The 25,084-nt window shown below is 41.7% G+C and overlaps 1 protein-coding gene across 1 annotated transcript in view; it reads left to right on the forward strand.

Annotated features, from left to right (window-relative positions):
• LOC122797217 (cytoplasmic dynein 1 intermediate chain 1-like) overlaps window positions 1-25,084 on the forward strand; it is a 796,503-nt gene that overhangs the window by 644,575 nt on the left and 126,844 nt on the right. Inside the window, exon 7 of the mRNA XM_044066048.1 lies at window positions 13,751-13,850. Within this exon, the coding sequence (XP_043921983.1) occupies window positions 13,751-13,850 (100 nt within the window). The remainder of the gene's footprint in view (window positions 1-13,750; window positions 13,851-25,084) is intronic.

Consider the following 25,084-nt stretch of genomic DNA (forward strand, 5'->3'; position numbering starts at 1 on the left):
TAGATACTACTTGTAAAATTTGCACTGGTTTCGATGCCAGAGCTATCTGTGACCAATGTAACAAGTTAGTGCTTAAGGGCCTTAACCCTGCTTCTGCACCCCCTTCAGCTTCAGGAGCTCAAACCCACTGACAGAGATCTAAATCTGTGGAACCCAGGGAACATTTTTTTATTTTATTATTTTACATTTGTTAACCGGGGGTGTCTGACTGAGCCGAAAAGGCCCTTTTTCAGCAGAGGCCCGGGGAAAAAAGCTCCACAGAGAAAAATTAGACACATTTAGTTATTTAGACATGATCAGTATACACACAAATTACAAGAGACATGTTTTTACAGTGGTATGTGGCACATAAACAGTTACAGTGGAGAGAACAAACAAAACAATATTAATTTTAAAAATAAAGGTAATTAATAGATTTGTGGTGTACAGCTGAAATTTGGAACATAGGTAGAATACATACATAGTACACAGGTACAGTACATACATTGTAGATTAGCCAGTGTTTGTAAGATTGAAAACTATTAAGTGCTCTAGAGTTAGTATGTATATGTTATCCGCTTTCACTAGCCTGGGGAGCAATCATGGCACTGCCAACTTTGCTTGAGATGTTGCCTGATGAGGTCTTTAAAGGAGGCTTTGGATGATGTGTTTTGAATGCTAGTAGGGACAGAGTTCCATTTTTTAGCCACTGAACTACTCTATAGTGCATCTCCAAAGCTGTTGTAGCTGTTGGTGACTTCTAGTAGTAGTTTGCTTGATGATCTAAGAGGCCTTTTGGCTGAGTGATGTTGTACTAGGTTTTTGAGAGCAGGACACTTATTGGGGAGGTAATAGAATGGCAGAGGCAGAGCTGATTGTAGGTTAGGAGGTTGGGCAGTTCAAGCCAGTGGAGCTGTCTCAAAGCAGGGGCAATGATGAGTTCTATATGAGCAATTTGCAGCAAAGTGGGCAATTCTGTTATAGCAGGCTTCCATTTTGCTTAGTTCAGTTTTGTTGAGATTAGTCAGAATGGGAGATGCATAGAGTAGGGTGGATAGAAGTTGGGAGCGAGCAATGGCTGATCTGTCAGGCGCTAGGATCCGACACATAACACAAGCAACTCAGGTCACTCCAAGGCAAGTACAAATATGACTGTCATTGTCCATGCTGGTGTGAATGACCTGAGACGTACCTCCCTGGACTACATGAAAAGAGACAAAGAGGAGCTCTCTCAGCATGTAGCCCAGGCCGGTATGACCCTGACCTTGAGTAGCATCTTATCCTCACCAAGAATGATGCCACAATATGAAGACAAGATGATCAATTTCAACAATTGGCTTGCGTATTGGTGTCATTCAAAGGGTATCCAATGCATGTCAGCCTGGGATGACATGCTCGACAAGCCACAATGCTTTGCTAGGGACTGCTTGCACCTGTCACCCCTGGGCTTTCGGATACTGGCAAAGGCTCTTGCTACCCCCATAGTGCCGTTTTTAGGCAAGGCTCAAAAGACAAACCCACCTCCATAGGTATCACAAGGGATAAGAAACTAAGAGTAATGCTACTCAACGCCAGAAGTCTAAACCTCAAGATGCACGCAGTCGAAACTCTCCTTAGCATGGAGAACATTGATATCTGTGCAGTAACAGAAACCTGGTTCAAGGCTCCCGTGAGCACCCCAGCACTACCAAGTTATACCTCATACAAACTTGGACACCACAAAAGGAGGGGAGTATCAATATTCACAAAGATACCCACACCTCCAGGTTGGTGGCACAGAAGCATCAGAGACTATCCATGTGCAACTAACAGTGGGTAAAACTGCCTTCCAGTTTATAGCCTGCTACAGACTACCCTCCCAAACCCAGGAACCCCACTCGGCCTTCCTGACTACACTGGAAAATATGAAGGTCTCTCCAAACACCATTATATTGGGCAACTTCAACTACCCAAACATAGACTGGGAGCATTACTCTAGCTCCAACACCCTAGTCCAAAGGTTCCTAGAATTTATAAACTCAAATGCTATGGAACAACTTGTTACCACTCCCACAAGAGGGCAAACATACTGGACCTGATCATCACCAACATGGGCACTCTATGCTCCAGACCAGAAGTGTATCCTTCACTGGTAAGATCAGACCATAAACTAATGCCACTGTATATTCACATTCCGACCCCATCCCCTGCCCAGAAAACCACAGTGAAAACTTCTCTAAAGCAAATTTCACACTCCTCAAAACCGAGGTGGAATTCTTATTCTATGAACACATTCAGGAATGCATGGATCATGCAATCCCAAATAAAACCAAGACCCAATCCTCCAAAGGCAGACGTCCTGTCTGGTGGACCCCAGCCATAAACAAACTATACAATAGAAGGAGGAAGCTACTACATGATAGAACAAAATCCCAAAAAGGGAAGGCATCTCTGATCAGTATTAGCAAAAAACTACGGGCACTCATAAAATTGTCTAAGGCCAGCGAGAAAAATTGCACAGGACACTAAGGATAATCACAAGGCTTTCTTTAGTTATGTTAGGAACCTGGGTGGGGATCCCCAGATATGCTCAGAATTAGTCCAAAATGACAAAAAATACACCGAACCCACAGACATTGCCAACATCCTAGCTGACAGGTTCAGCGCAAACTTCTCCCTCCCAAAAGGGCAAATATCTATCCCAGCAGAGTGCTGCCCCCCTGACATCTCAGATGCTCAGGTAAGAGCTGCCCACTCCAAAGCAAAAAACACAGCATCAATGGAACCAGACGGTGTCCCGGGATGCGTCCTACATGAACTCCAAGAAGAGCTAAACCCAAACATAAAACTACTGTTCAATCTCAGCCTTACTACAGGATATGTACCCAAAGAGTGGCGTACAGCAACAGTGGTCCCTCTCCACAAAGGTGGTGCCTCAACGGATCCTGGAAACTATCGCCCCATAAGCCTGACTATCTTGGTCTGCAAAGCTATGGAAAGGATCATCATGGACCTCATAAATAAAGATATTGGGGACCTACAGACACTGGAACCTACCCAGTTCGGCTTTAAAGGCAGATCCTGCCTCTTAAACCTGGTCGATTTCTTTGAAACAGTCACCAAGGCCATTGACGAGGGAAGGTGGTCCACACAGGCTACCTGGACCTCCCACTGGCATTATAGATAAGCTCACCAGCTTAAATATAAATCCTGTGTCACTAGATGGGTTGCAAACTGGCTCGACAGAACCCACATGGTTAGAATTGCTGGAGCCATGTCAGACTCCAAACCAGTTACAAGTGGCGTCCCTGGGACAACGCTTTGGGTATATATTGAGGTACAGGCCAACACGGAAGGACTGTGGCTGACCAAGTAGATGACTGCAAACTGGGTGCCATAATGACTCTCCAGCCGACACAAGCATCCTCCAAAAGGGCCTCATAGAAAAGACAACTGGTACCAGAGCCATGGCCTCAAGCTAAACGCCAAAAGTGTATAGTCATCCCTTTGGCAAAACAAAGTGCCCACAAATTACCACATAGGTGGTAATCCATTAAGTACAGAAGAAGTAATTAGGGACCTGGGGACCCAAGTTGATAGCAATCTCTCATTTGACAACCACGTGGCCAAAGTGGTTAGAAAAACATTTTATATAGCCCACCTAATCATGAAGGATTCACATCTAGATCAGGGGAGTCATCGTGCCTCTTTACTCATCCCTCATTAGGCCCATAATTGAGTACAATGTCCCTTTGGGATGTACCTTACCAGACACCTGCAGCAACTGGAAAGACCCCAAAAGTACCTCAACAAGAGGATCAAAGGGCTCAGACAGATGCCATATGCTGCCCGGTTAAAGAAACTCCAGCTCTACTCAGTGGCATACTGCCTGCTCAGAGGCGATCTGTGCCTGGCTGTATAAAGCCATGTCCAACCGGAATTAATGAACATGCTGCATCTCAGAAAATCCAAATCCCATCAGAGACTTGAACCTCAGCACTGAAATAAAATGGACATGCTGAGGGACAGATTCATAACCAGAGGCTCCTTCACTCTGGAATAAAATTCCAGTCCAGGTTAGGCAGAGTCCCTCATTGACTCTTTTCAAGAGGAATCTTGATGAGTGGATGGGAGATACTTCTGTGTCACTGTTAGACAGAGGCACAGTATACTAACCTCGAAAAGGGCATAGCAAAATTAATCAAACACACTCTGGCTAGGCTTATAAATGCCCTAGGGCAGATAGCCTAGTATGAACCTATGAACCTATGATCTTGTGTTGTTGGTAAGAAATGGTTTGATACGGTAGAGTGACTCCAGTTTGGCATGTACTTTTTTAATAGTTAAGTTGAGATCACTATCAAATTTTAGGTGGGAGTCTATGGTTATTCCCAATAACTTAGGCTGTGCCACTGGAGCAATTGAAGTAGCATTTGTGGAGTAGATAGTGAATTGACTGTTAGTGTTTTTGTTAGAACTGGTTATAATCATAAGCTGAGTTTTCTTTGGATTGAGGATAAGTTGGGCTTTGGTAAGATAGTTTTCAACATCAGAGAATGCTAGTTGAGTTGTTTGCAGGAGGGTGGGAATGTTTTGTGCAGCACAGATTAAGGTAGTGTCATCTGCATACTGAATTATAGATGCATGCTGTTTGGAGGTATGGAGGTCATTTGTGAAGACTGAATAGTAGTGGTCCTAAGATAGAACCCTGTGGGACTCTTATAGTTGTGGACAGCTGAGGAGAGAGAGCATTTTCCCATTTCACAGATTGGTACCCGTCAGTTAAGTAGCTTTGGAATCAGGTAAGAGTGGAATTTGATAGGTGATATTGGTTTAGTTTGTTTAGCAGGATTTGGTGTGAGACTGTCAAATGCTTTGGACATATCCAAAAAAAGAGTTGACACTTGTAGGCCTTCATTTTTGAGACAGTTTACTGTGTCTGTGAAGCAGAGGAGGGCTGTAGTGGTACTATGGGCAGGTCTGAAACCATGCTGAGTAGGTGACAGGATGTTGCTGTCTAGGAGATAGTTTAGCATCTGGGTATGGATGCATTTTTCTAGGATTTTGGCCAGGGGGGAGAGTAAAGCAATGGGTCTGTAGTTAAGTTCAGTGGAGGTCCCACCTTTATGTATGGGTGTAACATAGGATATTTTCCAGAGTTTGGGCACATAGTTTTCAACAATTGATCTGTTTATGAGAGTGGAGACTGGGATAGCAATAGCATCTACTGTGAGTTTCAAGAAATAGCTGGGGAATAGGTCGGCTGCTGTTGATGTGGTTTTTAGTTTGGAGAGCATGCTTTTGATTGAAGGTGGTGGAAACTGTTTTGAGGGTAAAGCTTGTATTAGTGTTATTTGTGTTGGGGGGATAGTGAGGAAGAAACTGTCCTGTGATACTAAGGATAGAAATGAGTTCACAAAGTGGGAGTTGAATTGTGTTTCGATGGGAACTTTAGTGTCAGGGGTGGTTGGTTTGGGGGTAGCCTTTTGGGTGGATTTTAGTAGCTGGTTTACATTTTTCCAAAATTTTTGCGGGTTGTGTTGGTATTTAGTTTGTAATGTTGTGTAGTAGGATTTTTTGTCCAGCCTAATGCATTTTTTGCACGGTTGCACAGTTATTGGTACTTAGGCTTTGTGTTTCTTTGTTTTTTTGATAGTAAAGCCAGGCAGTGTCTCTGGACTTGAGGATTTGTTTGGTTTCTTTACTGAGCCAGGGGTTTGTAGAGGTTCTAACCTTGATTTTGCGCAATGGAGCGACGGTGTCTAGGTGTTGTAGAAATGTTTTGTTGAAATATGCTACAGCCTGGTCAAGTGGGAGTGTTTTTAGGGGGGTCCCATCACAGTTAGAGTAAAGTGTTGAGGACCTCAGGAGAGTTTTTTTTGTTTCTAGTGGGTATATAGTTAGTGGTTTTGCATATGCTTGTTTTACTATGTATAAAAGTATATTATGTTGTGGTCACTTAAGGTGTCTGGGAGACTGCCTGTCTGAGGGGACAATGTGGGGTTGTTAGGACCCAGTCAAGGATGGATTCCCTTTTAAATTTTTTATCACATCTAGTTGGAATTTGGACTAGCTGCTGGTAGCCATGGAGATTTATTAGATTACTTAGTGGTTCTGATATACAGGTGGACCAATCTAGGTTGAAGTCCCCCAGAATAAGGCTTTCTTGTGAGTATGTGGAAGAACACCAGGATAAGAAGTCTTCGAAGCTAGCAGGTGTATTACCAGGTGGAATATAGATCACAATTGTGGTGATGACCTTTTAGGGTGAAGTTGTGAGATAAGTATGCCCCAATTATTGGGGGAGGGGTAGGAGTTTGGTAATTGACAGTTAAGTTGGACTTGTACAGCAAGGCAGTTCCACCCCCTTTACAAAGTGGTCTGTCTTGTCTAATGATATTGTAGCCAGTAGGAAGAACTTCTGAGTTAGCTATGTTTTTATTTAACCAGGTTTCTGTTAAAGCAACTATGTCTGGGGAGTAGTATGCTATTGTTGCATGGAGTTCAGGTATTTTATTTTTGATACTTCTAATATTAATATTTAGCATTAAAAGATGGTTGGTTTTGCTGCTGTTGTTGATTTGCCCAGGGATGAAGAAAGTGGGGGTGTGTTCTGACATTTGTGTTGGAGCAGTTTGTGTTGGACAGGATGAATTTGGGCCTGGGTTGGGGTGGATATCCATACTTATTGTGAGTCTGGAGTTAAAATGGTTATACAGATGTTGGAGTTTGGTGAGGAGTGTGAGAAAGTATTGTTTTTTGGAGTAGGAATGAGAGCATATGTGTTTAGTTCTGAATTGGTCCATTATGTAGTTCTTGAATAACTGTGGGCAGATATTATAATGTGTGGTGTCTGTATAGGAGAGTGCATAATGTAGTGTTGTGCTACTAAGGTTAGGGATATTGTTAGAGTGATAACTTGTGGTGTTATAAAGAATTATGAGAAGACAGACTAGACTTAGTTGTGTGATAGTCATGGTTATAAAGTTTGTTGTTTCTATGTGGGGGGTCTGAATAGGAATTATAGGGTTGCACTACATGTGGATGGGGAAGTAGTGTGGTTGATGTAAAAAATGCATAGTGGGAATGAGAGTGATTGGGAGTATTTTGTGTGGAGCAAGTTGATGTGGTATAATGTGATGTGACTTGAGCTGTGATTGGTGGGTGAGCTGTGGGTGTGGCTGTGATTACTATAAATGTAGAGGTAGTGGGGGCAGGAGGAAATAGGGGGCAGGGGAGCAGAGAGAGCCTGAGCGTTAGCGAGGGTGAACAGAGCGGGGGCAGAGCCAACTAAGGCAAGAGGAAAAAAGTAAGTATTACTTTACAAATCTGAACACTTTAAACAAATTCCTGAGGTCTAATGGCTTACCGGCAAGCAACATGTAATTGCTGAAGAGCACTTGTGTCCTGGTGGGAGACTAGAAATTTAAAGCTGGCTCCATGCTCAGCAGGATTCTAATATAGACTTTGTATTGGGGGAGGGCAATAGCGCAAGGGATGTAAACCAGGTGGAATGCAAGTAAACCAGAGAAGCAATCAGTGGAAATCAGTGAAGACCTCAGAGGGGGGTAAGTAATAATTCAAACTACCTGTAAAGTGAAGGAGAGAAGAGACAGCAAAGTTTATTAAGGTTGGGAGTGTGTCTCCACATTGACTTGCTGATTAGTAACCAGTTTGTGCACAGATTAGAGTAGGGAGATACATTAGCAATGAAGGGGAATGTATGGAGATGCAAATAAACAGATGGGCCTCCAAGTGATACAAACTAAGGCAGAAAGCACTGAGAGGGCTGCTTGGTGGTTAATTTAGTCACAGGGATGTGAATTAAATGTATACTGTCAATTGGACAGTTAGGATTACTGTACTAGTGCGGGGGAGGACATAAGGCTACAACAGTCAGTTTTATTAGCAAGCTGAACTACTAAGAAATACTGCTAATGTAATAGCTTCACTCTCATAAAACATACAAGTAGAATGCCTGGGTGGACTGGCGATGCTCTTGAGGCTCAAAATGTATATCCTTGTTCAGTTTGCAGTACTGATTCCTTCTTATACTGTATGGGTGGATTGGTAACCACAGACTGCAGAAACTGAGACTGTAGAGACTGCATCAAAAGTGGTTTTCTGTCAGGTTTCCCAAAACTGCCCTGACATTGGTGCCTCCAGCTAAAATATCCAGCACTTGGATCTGAAAACCAATGATTTGACTCCTTCAATCCCAAAGTCTCATTCTGCTCCGAAGACCTTACTTTTTTCTGGAGCCAGTGTCCCCAAAACTGAGGTCTCCCTTCCTCCAGTAGACACCAAGAAAGTCTTTTGACCTCCTTCCACTTCCTCTTCTATCAGGTCCTCCTGAAGTCTTTCCAAAGCAGAGATGGATAGGATGATGAGAAAATTTCTCAGCGCACAGATCCAGATGGGGATCTTACCATCTCCATCACCCATTGGATCCATGAGCCTTAAGCCTCCCTCACATAGCATCATTTCTCCTTATCTGATCTGACTTACTGCTTTGGAGCCCTTGGATTCAAGATTTTCAAGAGTCAAAGTATAAGATCCAAAGATCCCTTCATGTTTGACCCGGACTACTTTCCTGATGGGTTAGGCTCCAAATTCTCTTGAGCAGGACATTTCTTGGAGCCGAATATTTGGAGTTGTAACCAAGGGGAGGACTTCAACTTCAAAGCTTTCAGATCTATCACTTCCCCTCAGAGCCATGGCACTGGACAGCTCTGCTCCAACTCCTTCCTCTGAATGAAGGATCGGGGGGGGGCGGGTTTGTCTGATTTAAACATTTCAGCTCCTGTTAGATTGACCTCTGCTTCTCCTGGTCCATCTACCTTCAAGGTGATGGAGAGGTTTTTTTTCCACCCAAGAGCTGTTTTGACTCTTACCTCTTCAGATCCTATCCCTGTTCCCCTTTTTGATAATGGTTCTGAGTCACTTCATTCTACTGCACAGGGACAGCCAGCCGGTAAGAGCTTCCAGGTAGTCCAATACTTCTGCAGAGCATCCCACTGAAGAGGTCCACCAGAAGAGGAAGGCAGTTGGAGTCCCCTCAGGAATCTTTAACAAAAGACACTGATTTTGATGAAGGGAAAATGTCCCCAAGATCTCCACCAGAAGACATTCTAAAAATCCTATGTCAAAAAGGTGGTTGGTCCTCCGAAACCTGTTCCCAGGAGGACTCAATGTTCCTAAAAGCCTTTGGTTCTGGCCCATCTATGTCATGGATTACCCTCTAATAGATCTTGTCTCCTGATGGGCATGGAAGGAGCTGGATACCATAGAACTGATCCTACAGAGTCCAGGTAAGGTCCTTGAATCACCAAAAAATCCCTGTAGATGCCATGGTTGTTGCAGCAGCCACCAAAAAGGAGCTGGCTGAACAGAACACCTCTGCCCATCTACTAATAGAAAATCTAGGGTGTTGGACAAGTATGGGAAGTGAGTTCACACCTCAATGACTTTTGTGTTATGGTCACTTAACTATCTGGCACACTTCACACGATTACAGACAGACTTGATCAAGGAACTCTCTAACTCTACCCCTGGGTCCATGTCAACAGAGGAAGAGAAGGCTTTTTCCTCATGACTGGCCACCCTGCAATCTGTTTTGAATTCATCCATGAAGGCTAATCTCTCATGTAGCTGAGGCTTCTACATGGGCCACAGGTTCAGGAATAGCCATTAGGAGATGTGCCTGGATGCGATTGTGTGACTTTTGTGGAGCCCTTCATAGCATCATTCATCAATACTCCCTTTAATGCATCCTATCTGTTTGGGCCCACCATTAAAGAGACACTTCCCACAGTGAGGAAGGTGGAAAGACCTTGTCTGCCATTCTACACAGCAGAGACCATTTTCTAGAATTTTGCACAGTGGTAAGAAGATATGATTCTGGGAGTCTTGAGGACCTTTTCAAGACTCAAGTAGAGAATTTTCTTTCAAAGTTAGAGGGGGAAATTAATGATGGAAGGCACCACCCATGCAGCAGAGGAGGTACACAAAATCAAAGCTTCTGAGATTTCTTCTCCGATAGACACTTTCAGCACTCCTGAAGGATTGCACAACTTTAATTCTCTGGGGACAGTCAGGGGCACTTGTCTTTGCACCCAAAAGCCTGAAAAACCATCACAAAAGATGCACGGGTGCAATGAATCCTATCCAGAGGATATTTCATTCCCTTTTTACAAATTCCCTCAATGAAAAGAAAATGTCTCACTGATGTTTGACCCAGTCAGTGGGAGTTAACTCTAGAGATTCAAATGTTACTAGACAAAAAGGGTACTCTTAAGAGGTCCCACCAGACCTGCTTAACTTACAAGGCCATGTCAAACCCTGAGCTGTTGGACATGCTCCACTTAAAGAAATCCCAATCCCTCAGAGCCACATGCTCCAGGGATCTAAACCTTGTCATCACAATAAACAAAACCTACTGGAGGGATAGGTTCCTGACCCAGAGACTCCCTATACTCTGGAACAGACTGCCCATACATGTCAAGCAGAGCACCTCCTCCTTCTTTCTAAAGGAAGAACCTTGGATTGATGGGGAAAATTCACCCTAGGGATCACATCAGTCACCCTACTAGACATGGGTCCAGGGAAGTAAATATTGCGGGAAGAAATATCCAGGGAATTGTTATGGCTAGGCTTGTTAGGCCCTAGGGCCGATAGCCTATTACCAACCTATGACCAAAGAGAATACATATTTTACTCCGGGATCTTTCTAGTGCCAAGGAAAACAGGGGGACCTAAGACGTATCCTGGATCTCTGTTAGCTGAATCAGTTTATAAAGCACTCCAAGTTCCAGATGGTCATGGTTTAGTCCATGCTGCTTCTGTTACAGAGGGATGACTGAATGTGCTGTATAGATCTTCAGGGCACATACTCTTGCATCAAAATGAACAGATGCTGTGGAAGATACCTGTCTGGCTGGGAGTCGGCCATTACCAGATCAGAGCCCCTGCCCTTTGGTCTCGCCACATCTCCCAGGGTGTGCACCAAATGTATGGCAGTAGTAGCAGCTCATCTCAGACTGCATGGATTCAGTGTTTCCTTTAGATGACTGGCTCCTTACTGCACCAACCAGGCATCTCCTAGTAAAAGCCAGGGGTCACTTCAGTCCCTGGGGATTACAGTTGATTTTTTAAAGTCCCACCTTCAGCCAGTTCAGGTCTTGGAGTTTATATGGGCTTGTCTAGATACAGTCATTTATCTTGCCATTTACCACAAAACAGAATTCTTACCTTGAGATTGCATGTTAGACAGATTCAGTCCCACCCCTCTTCCCCAGCAAAAATGGTTCTCAAAGCCCTTGGATCGATGGCTTCAGTGATTACCTTGATACCTACTGCTTGTCTTCATGTCTTCATATGCGAATCCTCCAGTGGACTCTGGCAGTACAATGGTCCTTTCTTCGACAACCTTTGCAACATCCTGTAAAACTATTTCATCTGCAAGGACTCTGTACTGTGATGGATTCAGTCTGACAGTCTTTCTCAAGAACATCCCAATCTCCTTCCTCCCTAAAATGGCATATTGACCATGGGCGGCTCCCAATTGGGATGGGGGCATTTCATGGGATGGACTGCTCAAGGCATGTGGTCCCCAGAAGAGACCAAACTGCATATAAACGTCTTAGACATGAGATCCTGACAGTGGGAGATGTCCTCCAACCACTTTCTTGTAGTGATACATATACCAGGGAAACTACCCAACAAGCTCAGCAGGACTTCTGATGTCTCACGAGTGTTCTTTCAGTCAGTGGCAAAAATGATCTTCCACAAATGCGGTCAGTCTTGTGATCGGTTTGCCTCTTCCTTTAACAACAAATACAGCAGTTTTTTTCCCCTAATTCCCCCTCACGGCCAGTCATAGAGAGATGCTATAGTTCACACTTGACCCCCCCTGTCTTCTGTATGCTTATCACTAATCCCCACATTTCTTCAGAAAGCACTCTGAAGAGAAAGGTAATCCTCATTGCCCCCTTATGGCCTCAGCAAGTGTGGTTTTCCTTCCTATGGTCTCACCAAGTATGCCCCCTTGGACACTGGACCCCAGTCCAGACCTCCCATCACATCTGTCATTGAATACTCATCTAGACATTACAGGCTTCAAGTTGACTGCATGGTTTCACTAATTCCAGTGATGGCTAGACATTCCAGGCTTTCCTCTTGTTTGCCAGATTTTATTTTCATCCCAGAATCCTTTTACGAGGAAAATTTATAGCCATAAATGGAAGAGATTTTCTTTTTGAGCACAACAGAGAGAGTTGGATGCTTTCACTGCTCCAATTCCTGTTTTAGATTTTCTTGCTTCAATTTTTCAAAGTGGTGCTAGTTTCTTCACCCTAAAAGTTCAGGTGGCAGCTGTCTCTGTCGTATCGGAAGTGATGCTTCCCTGTTAGCTTCATCCAAGTTATGTTGAGTGTTTCTTAAAGGTACCTTTTTACTTAGATTTCCAATAAAGGGTCCCATTACTCTTGGGATCTTACTGTTATGTTACAGAGTTTAATACAATCACAGTTTGAGCCATCCACTAAGTAAGATTTCAGATTTCTTTCCTGGAAAACAGTCTTTCTCATAGCTATAACTGGTGTGAGACAAGTTTCTGAGCTCCAAGCACTTTCTTCCAAACTACCTTATCTGGTTTTCTGTAAAAATAAGGTTACTTTACGTACTAGTCCTTCCTTTTTACCCCAAATTACCTATGAAACAAATATCAATCAAGTGATCAATTTGATGGTTTTCTTTCCTAAATTTGACAACAAAGGGGAATACCTGCTTCACCTTTCAGATGTACATCGACAGCTTCAGTTTGTTTCACATGACAAAAGAATTTAGAAAATCTGATCAATTGTTTGTGTCCTTTCCCAGTAACAAATTGGGAAAACCAGTATCCGAAACTACCCTAACCAAATGGATAACAGATTGTATCTCTTTGTTTATTCTTTGAGAGGTTTAACCTTACCAAGGCATCCAAAAGTGCACTCAATTAGGTTTGATGGCTGTCACCTGCTTTTTGGGCCAGAGCTTCAACTGATATTTATGCAGCTGCATCTTGGTCCAACACTCATACTTTTATTGCTCATTACAAGTTGAATCCCATATCCAGAAACAGGGTTGCATTAATTTCTGCAGTTTTCAGAAACATCCTTCTATAAGGGCCACCAAAGGTTAACTTAGCTGGGGACTCTGTCCCATTTGTTGAGGAACGGATGCAAATGACAACATCAGATAGAAAAGTCATATACTCACTGCAATGATGCATCTGTGTTGTCCATTTTCATTCTTGCTCAACTTCCCCCCACCACCTTCCCCAATCTATGGCTTTGGGAGTGATTTGATGAAGTTTTTTGTTGGGAACCACAGTTCCTGTCTGAGCCCCTATACTATTACTCTGCTGTGTCTCAGTATTATTGTTATAATTTATACTCTGATGCATATAGTGTTATCAAACTAGATGTGAGGTAATGCAGTGGTCAGAGGCATTATGGATGAAAGGGAAGAGCTCAAGAGTCAAATCCAAGAATATAGACATAAGTGGCTGAGTTGGATCCAAGACCCATTCATTGAGGAGGAATAAAAATGAACAATACAGATGCATAGTTATGGTGAGTATGTAACTTATATATTTATGGAAATGTTTCTGAACACACTTCCATTGTTGCTGTTAAGTTTTCTAACCTTGTATTTTTGACAAATTCATTATATTTTGTTTCCTTACCTTTATCAGGTTATGATGTAACATGGCACCTTTAAAAATGCAGTATTTTTATATTTTGTTTAGGGAAGTTCAAGCTGGAGCAAACCTTTCATTCAATCGTCAATTCTATGATGAGCATTGGTCAAAGCATCGTGTTGTTACTTGTTTGGATTGGTCAATACAAGTAAGGAATCATCAGTTGTTGCATTAAAGAACCTTTCAGTTGCTATAAAAATTTCATAAAACAGAAAGATACAATTTGTTACAGTTTTTATACACAATCATCTCTTGGTTCTTTAAGTACTCTATTTTAAAGCAGGTGTTCAGGCTTTGAATGGTGAGTGTAAAATATTTTTTAGTTAAGTACTATAGTTGTACTGATCAAACTGTTTGAGTAACACTGCTTACTGTTTTTGCAACACTGGACTCGAGGTCTGAATGAAGCATTTGTGTAAGGAATGTAGTTTGGTCAAGATGATCCACCAAGGCAACAGTGGTAGAGCTCTGAGGAGCTGCCAATGGGGAGGGAGTGCTCTTTGGCATAGAGAGTAGTTTGCCTGCCCCCCCCAAACCAGCAAGCTGTCTTGACTCCCTACCATCTGATTTTTGCCAGGTAATGGAGAAGCCATTTGGGATTCCCAGACAGGAAGAAATGGGCCATAGGGCTCTTGGTACCACCTGCCTTCTGTACCTCAGAACAAATAGGCCGATTGGGTGAGGTAAGGTCCTAGGGACCAGGAAAGAGGAAGTTCCACCAGGGGATAGGTGTGAGATAATCTTTGTATAGCCATCAAAATACACTAATGATGAGATGGATAACAAGCATCTTACTAAAATCCTTTTTGCTGCAGATTTTTCACAAGTTGATGCAGGTGAATTATTTAAACTAAGTCCTTCTTGAAAATCAAACTTGTATCCTGTGATGTCCGACGCCAGTCTTGTGTGGGTTGAATGTGGGCTCATTGGAGGAATTGCTTGACTCTTTATAGTGGTCTATATTATATTTGGTCACTTCCTGATTTCATTTCTCAGTCCATTGCCCAGCTCTTTTATCACTGATACTGAATATGTACATGTAACACTGTCGTATTAATTTTCCATAGAGCTTCTAGGATAGTTTGCTTTGCTGGTTCAGAAATTTTCAAAAATTAGATGAAGCATTTGTGGACATAGAAAGTTATGAGTGAGTACCCAGTCAATAACTAGGTTGTGTTAGAAACAGATGCCAAGAATTTTGTATCACTATTAGAGTGAAGAGATGCTCCTGAGGTAAATCATTAAATTCATGCCAGGGACACACAGCTGAGTTATGATTGGAGAGACCTGATCATTATTCTTTGTAGTACGTTGAGATTTATCTGCTCTAATGTAATGCTAGTTGCAGAAAAAAGCTTGAGCCTGAAGTATTTCATAGCTTTGAAAGCCATAAAACACTTGGCACTACCAGTGGGAAAGAAGCCAGAAACTTTGCTCTTGTGAATGAATGACTTTAAAAGCTATTAGGCACTTCATTGTGCTATACTTTTTGTTTAAGATTTTAAAGCTGTTTTAGCATCTCAATGTCATTCTGTGATGGTTGGCACTGGCCACTGGTTTGGTCTAGAGTAAGGCTAGATCTTAACAGCACTGCATGAAGATGTCATTCTGATGCTTAATAACTTCTCTTTTGGCAGAAAAATTGTTAACAAAGTCGTCTTTTTCCCAGATTCAAAGCTTAAATGAGGTGGTATTTGCATTATGTTATGCTTATTAGTCCAACATGATAGATGTAGATTATGCTCCCAATAACTGCAAATGTAGACACACAGCTGGCATCCCTATGTCTCTCTCACACGTGGCACACCCACTCACTCACTCTCTCACTTTCTCACTCGCTCTGTCTCACTTTCTCACTCGCTCTGTCTCACTTTGTCACTCGCTCTCTCTCTCACTTTGTCACTCGCTCTCTCTCTCACTTTGTCACTCGCTCTCCCTCTCACTTTCTCACTCGCTCTCTCTCTCACTTTCTCACTCGCTCTCTCTCACTTTCTCACTCGCTCTCTCTCACTTTCTCACTCTCTCTCACTTTCTCACTCTCTCTCACTTTCTCACTCTCTCACTTTCTCTCTCTCTCACTTTCTCACTCTCTCTCTCTCACTTTCCCACTCTCTCTCTCACTTTCCCACTCTCTCTCTCTCACTTTCCCACTCTCTCTCTCACTTTCCCACTCTCTCTCTCACTTTCTCACTCTCTCACTCTCTCTCTCACTTTCTCACTCTCTCCCTCTCTCTCTCTCACTCTCACTCACTCTTTCTCACTTTCTCACTCACTCTCTCACTTTCTCACTCACTCTCTCACTTTCCCACTTGATCTCTCTCACTTTCCCACTCGATCTCTCTCTCTCACTTTCCCACTCTCTCTCTCTCACTTTCCCACTCTCTCTCTCTCTCACTCTCTCTCCCTCCCTCTCTCTCTCTCTCACTTTCTCACTCTCTCACTCTGTCACTCTCACCCACTCTCTCTCTCACTTTCTCACTCTCTCGCTCTCTCTCACTCTCTCACTCACTCTCTCTCTCACTCACTCTCTCACTCTCTCTCTCTCACTTTCTCACTCTCTCACTTTCTCACTTTCTCACTCTCTCTCACTTTCTCACTCTCTCTCTCACTTTCTCACTCTCACTTTCTCAATTTCTCACTCTCTCTTTCAAAATTTCTCACCCTCTCTCTCTCTCTCACTTTCTCACTCTCTCACTTTCTCACTCTCTCACTTTCTCACTCTCTCTCTCTCACTTTCTCACTCACTCTCTCTCACTTTCTCACCCTCTCTCTCTCACTTCTCTCTCACTCTCACTCTCTCTCTCTCTCACTCTCTCTCACTTCCTCTCACCTCTCTCTCACTCTCTCACTTCTCTCTCTCACTCTCTCACTCTCTCTCACTCTCTCACTCACTCTCTCTCACTTCTTTACTCTCTCTCACTTCTTCACTCTCTCTCAATCTCACTCTGTCTCTCTCTCTCTCTCAGAAACGCTCTGTCTCTTGCACACACAAGCTGTCTCGCACTCAACTCTCACACAGTCACTCTGTCTCTCGCACAATCACTGTCTCTCACATTGTCTCATACATGCTGTCTTTCTCTCTCCCACATGTGCGCTCTCACACTGACACACACACGCACTGACACAAATGCTCAAACACTTGGGTGCATACACACATATACACGCACACAGTCACTGACTGTCTCTCATACTTGCACACAGTCACTGACTGTCTCTCATGTGTACACATACACACTCTCACACACAATCTCTGTCTCTCACATACTCTCACACAGTCACTCTCGCGCACTCACACCCATGTGTTCTCTGTGAAACAGACATGCAATCTCTGTCTCTCTATCACACACACACACACACACACACACACTGACACACAGTCCCTCACACTCTGAGAACACACTCTCTCTCACACACTGACACTTGATCTTTCTCTGTCTGTCTCTCTCTCACACACACACACACTGACAGTCTCACTGACACCATCTCTCTCTCTCACACTCACTCTCCCACTCTCACACTGACAATTTCTCACTATCTCTCAAACATTCAGTCTCTCACTTTGACACATTCACTCACTGTCATTCACACACTCACTGTCTCTCTTGCACGCTGTCTCTCACTCTCTCGCACACTTTCTCACATGCGTGTTCTCTCTCACACATGCACACAGATTTTCTCTCACATACACAGTCACTCACACACACACATGCTGTCTGTCTCTGACGCACATGATCTCTGATACTCTGTCTCACACATGTTAACACAAACACACGGTCTCTTTCTTTGTCTCTCACACACATTCTCTTGCACATTGTCTCTCATACTCCCTCTCTCTCACACACCCACTGACACTTATCTCTTTCTCTCACACTCGCTCGAACTCTCTATCACTCTCTCGCACACTCTGTCACTCTCTGGCACACTTGCTCTCTAGCACAACGCGATCTCACACTGACACACAATTTCTTACACTCTTGCACATTCAGTCTGTCAAGGTCTCACACTGTCTCTGGCAAACAGACTCTCTTGCATGCTGTCTCACTCACTCACTCACTCACTCACTCACTCACTCACTCACTCTCTCTCACATGCTGTCTTTCTCTCTCGCACATGCTGTCTTTCTTTCTCACACATGCAATCTGTTTATCTCACACATGCTCTCTTTCTCATACACACCATCTCACATGCACACAGTCTCTCTCTCTCTTTCCCAAGTGCATGCATGCGCGCACACACACACACACACACACACACAGTCTCTCTCTCACTATACTCACATGCGCGTGCACACACACAAAATCTCTCACAAGTACACACTCTCTCACAAGCACACTCTCTCTCTCACACGCACACACACACATACATATACATATACTCTCTTTGTCTTGCATGCTCTCTATCACACTCTCTCCCTGTCATTCAGTCTCTTCCTTACCCTCTCACTGAATCAGTTTCTCCCTTTCACTCAATCTTTCAGTCTCCCTGTCTCAGATTCAATCTCTTGATCACTATCTCTTGTGCACTCTCTCTAGCTTGCACACACACTCTGTCTTGCACACACTGTATCTCTTGCACACTTTCTCTCTCTCACACACACTTCTATGCTCTCAGATGCTCTCACAACCTCTCGCATGCGCGCACATGCACACACTTTCTGTCTGCCTCACACACACACTGCCCCTCTCATTCAATCTCTCCCTCACCCTTTCACTAAATCTGTCTCCCTCTCTCTCAATCTTTTAATCTCCCTCTCTCTAATTCACTCTGTTTTGCTCACACACACACACACACACACACACACACACACACACACACACACACACTGGCATGTACACACACTGTTGCACACACATTCTCTCTGTCTTGCACACTGTCTTTCTCATGCTTATTTTCTCTCTCTCACACACTTGCACTTTCTCATGCACACAGTCTCTCATGCACATGCTGTCTCATGCACACACTCTCTCACTCACATACTCTGTCTCATACTCTCTCTCCCCCTCGCTCAGTCTTTCAAGTTCTCTCGCTCACTCACTTTTGCTCACTATCTCGTGTACACACTATCCCTCGCACACACACTCACACACAGTCTCTCTCATGTACACTTTCCCACACTCGCAACTTCTCACATTTTCACGTAATTTCTCTTGCACTTTCTATTCATGGGTGCACTCTTGCACACGTAAATCTGTGCACTCTTGCACACAAGTGCGCACTCTTGCAGATGTGCACTCACACTCTCTCTCGCATGTACACTCTTGCACTTTCACACACACACTCACACTCACACACGCGCACAGTCACACACACATGCGACGTGCACAGTCACACGCACATGCGCACTCTTTGCACACGTGCACACCCTTTGCATGCATGCACGCACGCACACGCACCCTTTGCACATGCGCACACCCTTTGCACATGTGCACACACCCTTTGTGCTTGCACCCTTTGCGTGCGTGCACACCCTTGGCATGCACACGCGTGCACTCTTAAATGTTGGAGGTGTGATGGGGAAGAAAGAACTGGGAACATATTTTCTGGGAGTGTAATGAGTTGGCAGACTTAAAAGATTCTCTTCAAACTACTCTGCCAGAGATACTGGATGAGCAAATTGGTGTAATTAAGGACATTATATTTTGAGCTATGATACAAAATCAGAATTGCCCAGACATAATAAGGCCTTGCTGAGTCTAATTATGGTGGCTGCCAAAAAGAATTACTAGAAAATGGAAATCCAAAGTCTAAACCAACTGTTCTAGAAGTAGTGAATATAGTAACAGAGATAAAACAACTGGAATTGGGATCTTTAGAAAAGAGTAGGAGCAAATTACAGGAGAAAATGGGAATCGTGGGAACAATAAACACAGAGTAGGAATGAGGTTTAAAAGAAGGCAGGATTTAAATGAGCTATGTAATGTTTGACTGACAATGGCTGGGTAAGTGATGCATACTGTTTGCAACTAAAATTGTAAATATGGTTTGTGATGTATAATGTTTGCAACTAAAATTATGTTAATATGTTTTCATTTTTATAAATGTATGATTACCTATGTCATGTATGATGCAAAAAATCTGTGACTGTTGAGAGGTGGGTATGAGATTCGGTCTGCTGTATCCAGCTGTCTAAAAAATATTTGTCTTGGTGGTTTATAGTTATTTTTTAATGCAAAACTGACTAAAGAGGAAATACAACAATCTTTCCAACCAAAAGTGAACCATCAAACAAAAGAGGACTCTGCTTCCCAGTCTTCTGATAACAAAGTTCATAAAGACAATTTGCCAGTGAAACATTTTTCAGTGTTCCAAAGGAAAATGTTTGAGAGAGAGAAAGCAGAGGACTTTACTTGAAAGTTTGGTAGTATCCTGGACTTGAACTGGAGTCTGGGGTTGGGAGATGGAGATGAATAGGAGGAAGTCCAGCAACAGCGAAATGAGTGAATAAATGTGAGACGATAAGGCCAGTAATCATACATGTGAAATATATCTTTACAAAAAAATAAGCTGAGAAATATATGATTTTTGTTGAATTTGTTAAACTTGTGATGGGGGACTGACAGGCGTATACCTCACTTAAAGTCGTTAATGTTTGGAAGGACATTAAAAGGCAAAAAAAGAGAAAATAACTGTAAGTAAAACAATTTTTGCTGTTAACAGTATTTGTATTAAACAATTCATGATATTGATTGCATTTTATACAGTAAAGCATTTTCAGATTGTTCTGTGTGATAGATACTCAAGTAAATGAATGTGTTTTTATTTTTTATTTTTAAGAAGTCTAGGCATTCCAGTGTAAGAAGAGAAGAAAGACTCAAAAGTACAGTTCAGTTAACAGGCTAATAATCTTGGGCTGTTGGTGTGGAGGAGAGAGTGTAAAATTTATAATATATGTAGAGATGAAATGATTTTTTTTTTTTTACTTTTGCATATTTGAATGTCTGGATTAATACCCCTGTCTTAATCTAATGACACGCTTTTTGAATAGCTTTCATTTAGCAAATGTCCATTGTTATTTGAGAAATATATAATGACTGTCCATTAATATTCGAAAATGAGCACACTGATTGGTCAGCCCAATCAGTGTGCCCGTTGTAAATCTGAGCATATACCAGAGGAAAAAAGTACACCCGGATTTTTTTTCTATTGGTATATATACTGTAGCTTTTAATTTTTTTTAATAGAAATAAAATCAGAAATCCGGACTCCGGACACAGGAGAGAGACAAGACGGAGAAAATACTAGGAAAATCAGGTACGTTATTCAAAACTAAAGACACATACCTGATTTTCCTTTTATTTCCTCCATTCTGTCTCTCTCCTACCCCTAAACTGTCCAAAACATTTTTTTTAATTAAAAAGGAAAAGAATAAAGGAGAAACGGAGACGTCTGATGTACTGGGTATGCATGAGAACGCAAGTCCCATATGCATGCGCAGTATATCAAAAAAAGCAACAGAATATGTTGCAGAAGTGGAAGGACACCACGGCGCCATTATGCAAAGACATTTAAGAAAAGTAACTTTTTCTTAAATAATAATGTCATATAATAGCAATAACTGACTTCAATGGTGTGGTATATTAAGAATTAACCATAGTTGGCTTTATTTAATCATGAGGGTGAAGCCCTCCAACCATGGGTACATTTTAATATACCACACTGACATCATTGGTTATTGCTATAGTACATGCTGATCTTGTGCTTCTAAGAAACCATCTCTCTAAAGGTAAAGGCAGTAAATCAAGAGATCTAGATGGCGCTTATTGAAAGAAACATGAAATTAAAAGTTACAAGCACAAGCAACTCAGTAAAAAAAATAGTTTAAAATTAGTGTAAGTGAATAAGAGACAGTGTTTTAGTCTGGTAACTAGATGTTTACTAGAACAATGTATAATTTAGTTTTATTTTAAGATAGCCAGTGCACTTTTTCTTAAGGCTAAAGTTAATATTTTCTGAAAGCATATAATGTTTTTACACCTGGGAGGGAAATATAAATAAGGCAAGAACAGAGTGTAATCAATGTAGGTATGAGCAGACTGTAACATATGCTTTAGCATGGATAACCTTAATTTTTGGTCAGTTAATACCTGTGGGTGCATTTTTCGATTTGGGACAGTTTTTATCAGGAGCATCAGTCTTCAAACTTCATTATTTGAACAGGTATATAGTTCTGTTTGTGTTGTAAGTTAATAGGTTATGGGGCTGTTGTGGGTTTGTATTTTTTTTTTTTTAGGATTTTCATAAAAAAAGTCTTGTAAAATATGACATAGGTTCAAATAGATGACAAGAAACAACTGTATAAAAGATCATCCTACCCAGCATTAGTGGGTGCATGTAACACAAAAGTTGGAAATGGACACTTAAAAATCTGATATATATAATAGGTGGGAATAATAACTTCTTAGCATAATGACTACACTAAACACATTTTGAAACTTGAATAGCTTCACATATATAGAGAAGAGGGTAACAGCATTGAATTGTATTAAGAAATGCATACTGTAAATAGCAATGCTGCTGGAGACACATTTGGAAAGAAATGACCATATGAATTCGATAAAGGAAGGATTTTATGATGAATATTCTGCAGAATATCAGAGACAAAGGAAAAGGAGTAATTGTACTAATTGGTAGAGGAACTGCAATAGTGATTGAAAAGGACAGTAATGGTTGATTTGTGGTAGTAAAGGGATACTGGAGGGGGGAGGAGGATTACATTGGCACGTATTTATATTCCTCCCAAAACTGATATTATGGAGGTTAAGAAAATTTTGGAAGAAATTAGCTTTCAGCAGGTAATATTACTTATAGGTGGGAACTGGAGCTTGGTTTGCAACACTGAGGATGTATCTGAGAGCTGTAATAAGGAAAATATAGCAAATAAGGGTAGAATTCTGAAGGCATTTATGAAAATATTTGGTTTTCAAGAGATGAATGTAGTGGTAGGAACTCTGAGATAATTTGCATTCTATTCCCCAACATACAGTAACTGGACTAGACCAAGGTTATATTTGACAGAAACCTGTGCATTTAATTGAAAGGTTTGATATACATCCAATAACTATTTCATATCATATGCCATTAACAACTAAGATAAAAATGCAGGGTAATGAAGAACAAATGAGGCACTGTTACTTCTCTACCTAACTGTTAAAAAGAGGAATTTAAGGAATGGATAGTGGAAATTGTGAGATTTATTAGGGAAGACAGAAATGTTTTCAGAAGTTCTAGCTAGTGAGTGGGATAAAATTAAAGTGGAGTTTAAAAACAGGATAGAAATAAAAATAAGAGGTATGGTTAAGAAGTAACTATAATTATTTAGAGGCTGACGGAGTTTAAAGTATTACAGAACAAAGAGGTGCAACTGCAGAGTGCTAAAGAGAAAATAAGGGAGTATCTGGGTAATATGCATGAGTTCAGAACAGAAGAAGGGCTGTTGCCAAACTTAGGGAGCCTATAAAAAGAAAAAATAACCAGAGGTCCTGTAGATGTACTTGAGAAATTTTATGAAAATTTGTATAAAGCAGAGGAATGTGGAAATCGAGAAAAATCACAAAAAGGAATATTTAAGGAGGACTTGATTATACCAAGGTTTGAGGTAGACTAGGCTCAACAGTTAAAATAGGAGCAGATGAGATAATGGTGACATACAGTCAATCTGCAGGAAAGTCTCCAGAAACTGCAATCTTTCTAAACTCGTGCATATTATCCAGATATACTGCCTTATTTTCTCTTTAGTAGTTTGTAGTTGCACTTCTGTTGATGGTAAAGGCCCATCAAACCCAGCTTCATATAGGTCCATTTCAATTTTAAATCATAAAGTGTTTGTACTAGGTAAAATAGTGGTAAAGGTGTCGGAATTGATTGATGTGGATCACTGGTTTTGTGGAGGGGGAGTCAAACATTTGACAGCATTAATAGAACAACGATGATCCATGGGGAAGCAGAATTTTGGAAAATACTGCTGCTGTTGGTGGGTCTTGATGCAGAGAAAAGCATTCAACAGAATAAGCTGGGATTTGGGAAGAGCAATGGAAACATTTGCATTAATTGACACAGTAATAAGGTTAATTTGGAGGATATATGCGGTATCGGAAGCAAAAATTGAAGTGGAAGGGTTCATTCCTGATAACTTGTATGAACAGAGAAAATAGGCATGGTTGTCCTTTTTCCCTTTTGTTGTTTGCATTATATTTAGAGCCGTTGCCAAAGAAAATAAGACTGTCAGAAATTCAAGGATGTAACCGGTATGATCAAGAATAGTTGGCTTTATTTGCAGACGATATTTTGTACCTGATGAAACCAAAAAACATGTCAGTGCTGTGGAACATTCTAAGACAGTTTCAAGTCTTTTCAGGATATAAAATTAATGAAGGCAAAACTAATTGTATAGCTGTAAAGTGTGTACTTGTACATGAATTGGGAACATGATAAAAATTATTTGAGTATTACTTTATGGCAGCTAAGGATGCGTGGGAAGAGACTAAAAATATAATACAAAAACAGATATTGGAAGCTCTTGTTTATGGAATAGCAAGATACATGCAGTGAAAATGTTTACTTCCTTTAGGTTTATATATAGATTGGGCATATTTTTTATCAGTCAGAGGAGAAGCTGTGGACAATCATTAACGAGCTGAAGGATTTTATCGGGGACAGGAAGAGGGCAATGATCAAGTAGCGTAAGTTGATTCTTGCAATAGAACAAGGTGGTTTCAGATTACGTGATATGAAAAAATATTTTAGAGCTGCACAATTAAGGCACATACCAGGTATCAAGAATAACTTTGTCATTCAACCGCATGCACCATAAGTGTGCAGCTGAACGAAATTTCATTCTTTCAGGCTCAACATTTATTAGCAACAGCCACATATTTAACATAAAGAAACTCTACACACAAACAAAACCATAAAAAACAACAGAAGGAGAACAACCGACGGTGGCAAAAGCCTCAACTACAGCAGTCAAACTCCAGCACCAACCCCATTACAGTCCCAGTCCAAACACAAGCACAGAAACGTCAGCTCCTGCATCTCCGCCATCCGCTCATTAACAGAATCATTTCTCCTCTTCTCTGAGGAACCACAATCTCCACACCAGACCCCAGCACTCCATACTGATCCACAGATGTACCCCTGCAGCCAACTGTAGGCCCCCACAGTCACGACCAAACCAAGATCTTGTCCTCCTCAATTCACCTGTCACTCCATTACCGGCACAGCTCCAAAATATACACACACACACACACACACACACACACACACACACACACATATCACTGTTTAAATCGAGATGGACGTATAGCGCGGAAAGGGAAATTTGCTGTTTTCCTCCCTGTAGTGCGATCTTGGAGTTGGTATATTTAATTAGCAGGGGATGTGTTT

The sequence above is a fragment of the Protopterus annectens genome, chromosome 3.part0, assembly GCF_019279795.1.
Source record: "Protopterus annectens isolate FY-2018-M chromosome 3.part0, PAN1.0, whole genome shotgun sequence".
In the NCBI taxonomy this organism is placed as follows: domain Eukaryota; kingdom Metazoa; phylum Chordata; order Ceratodontiformes; family Protopteridae; genus Protopterus; species Protopterus annectens.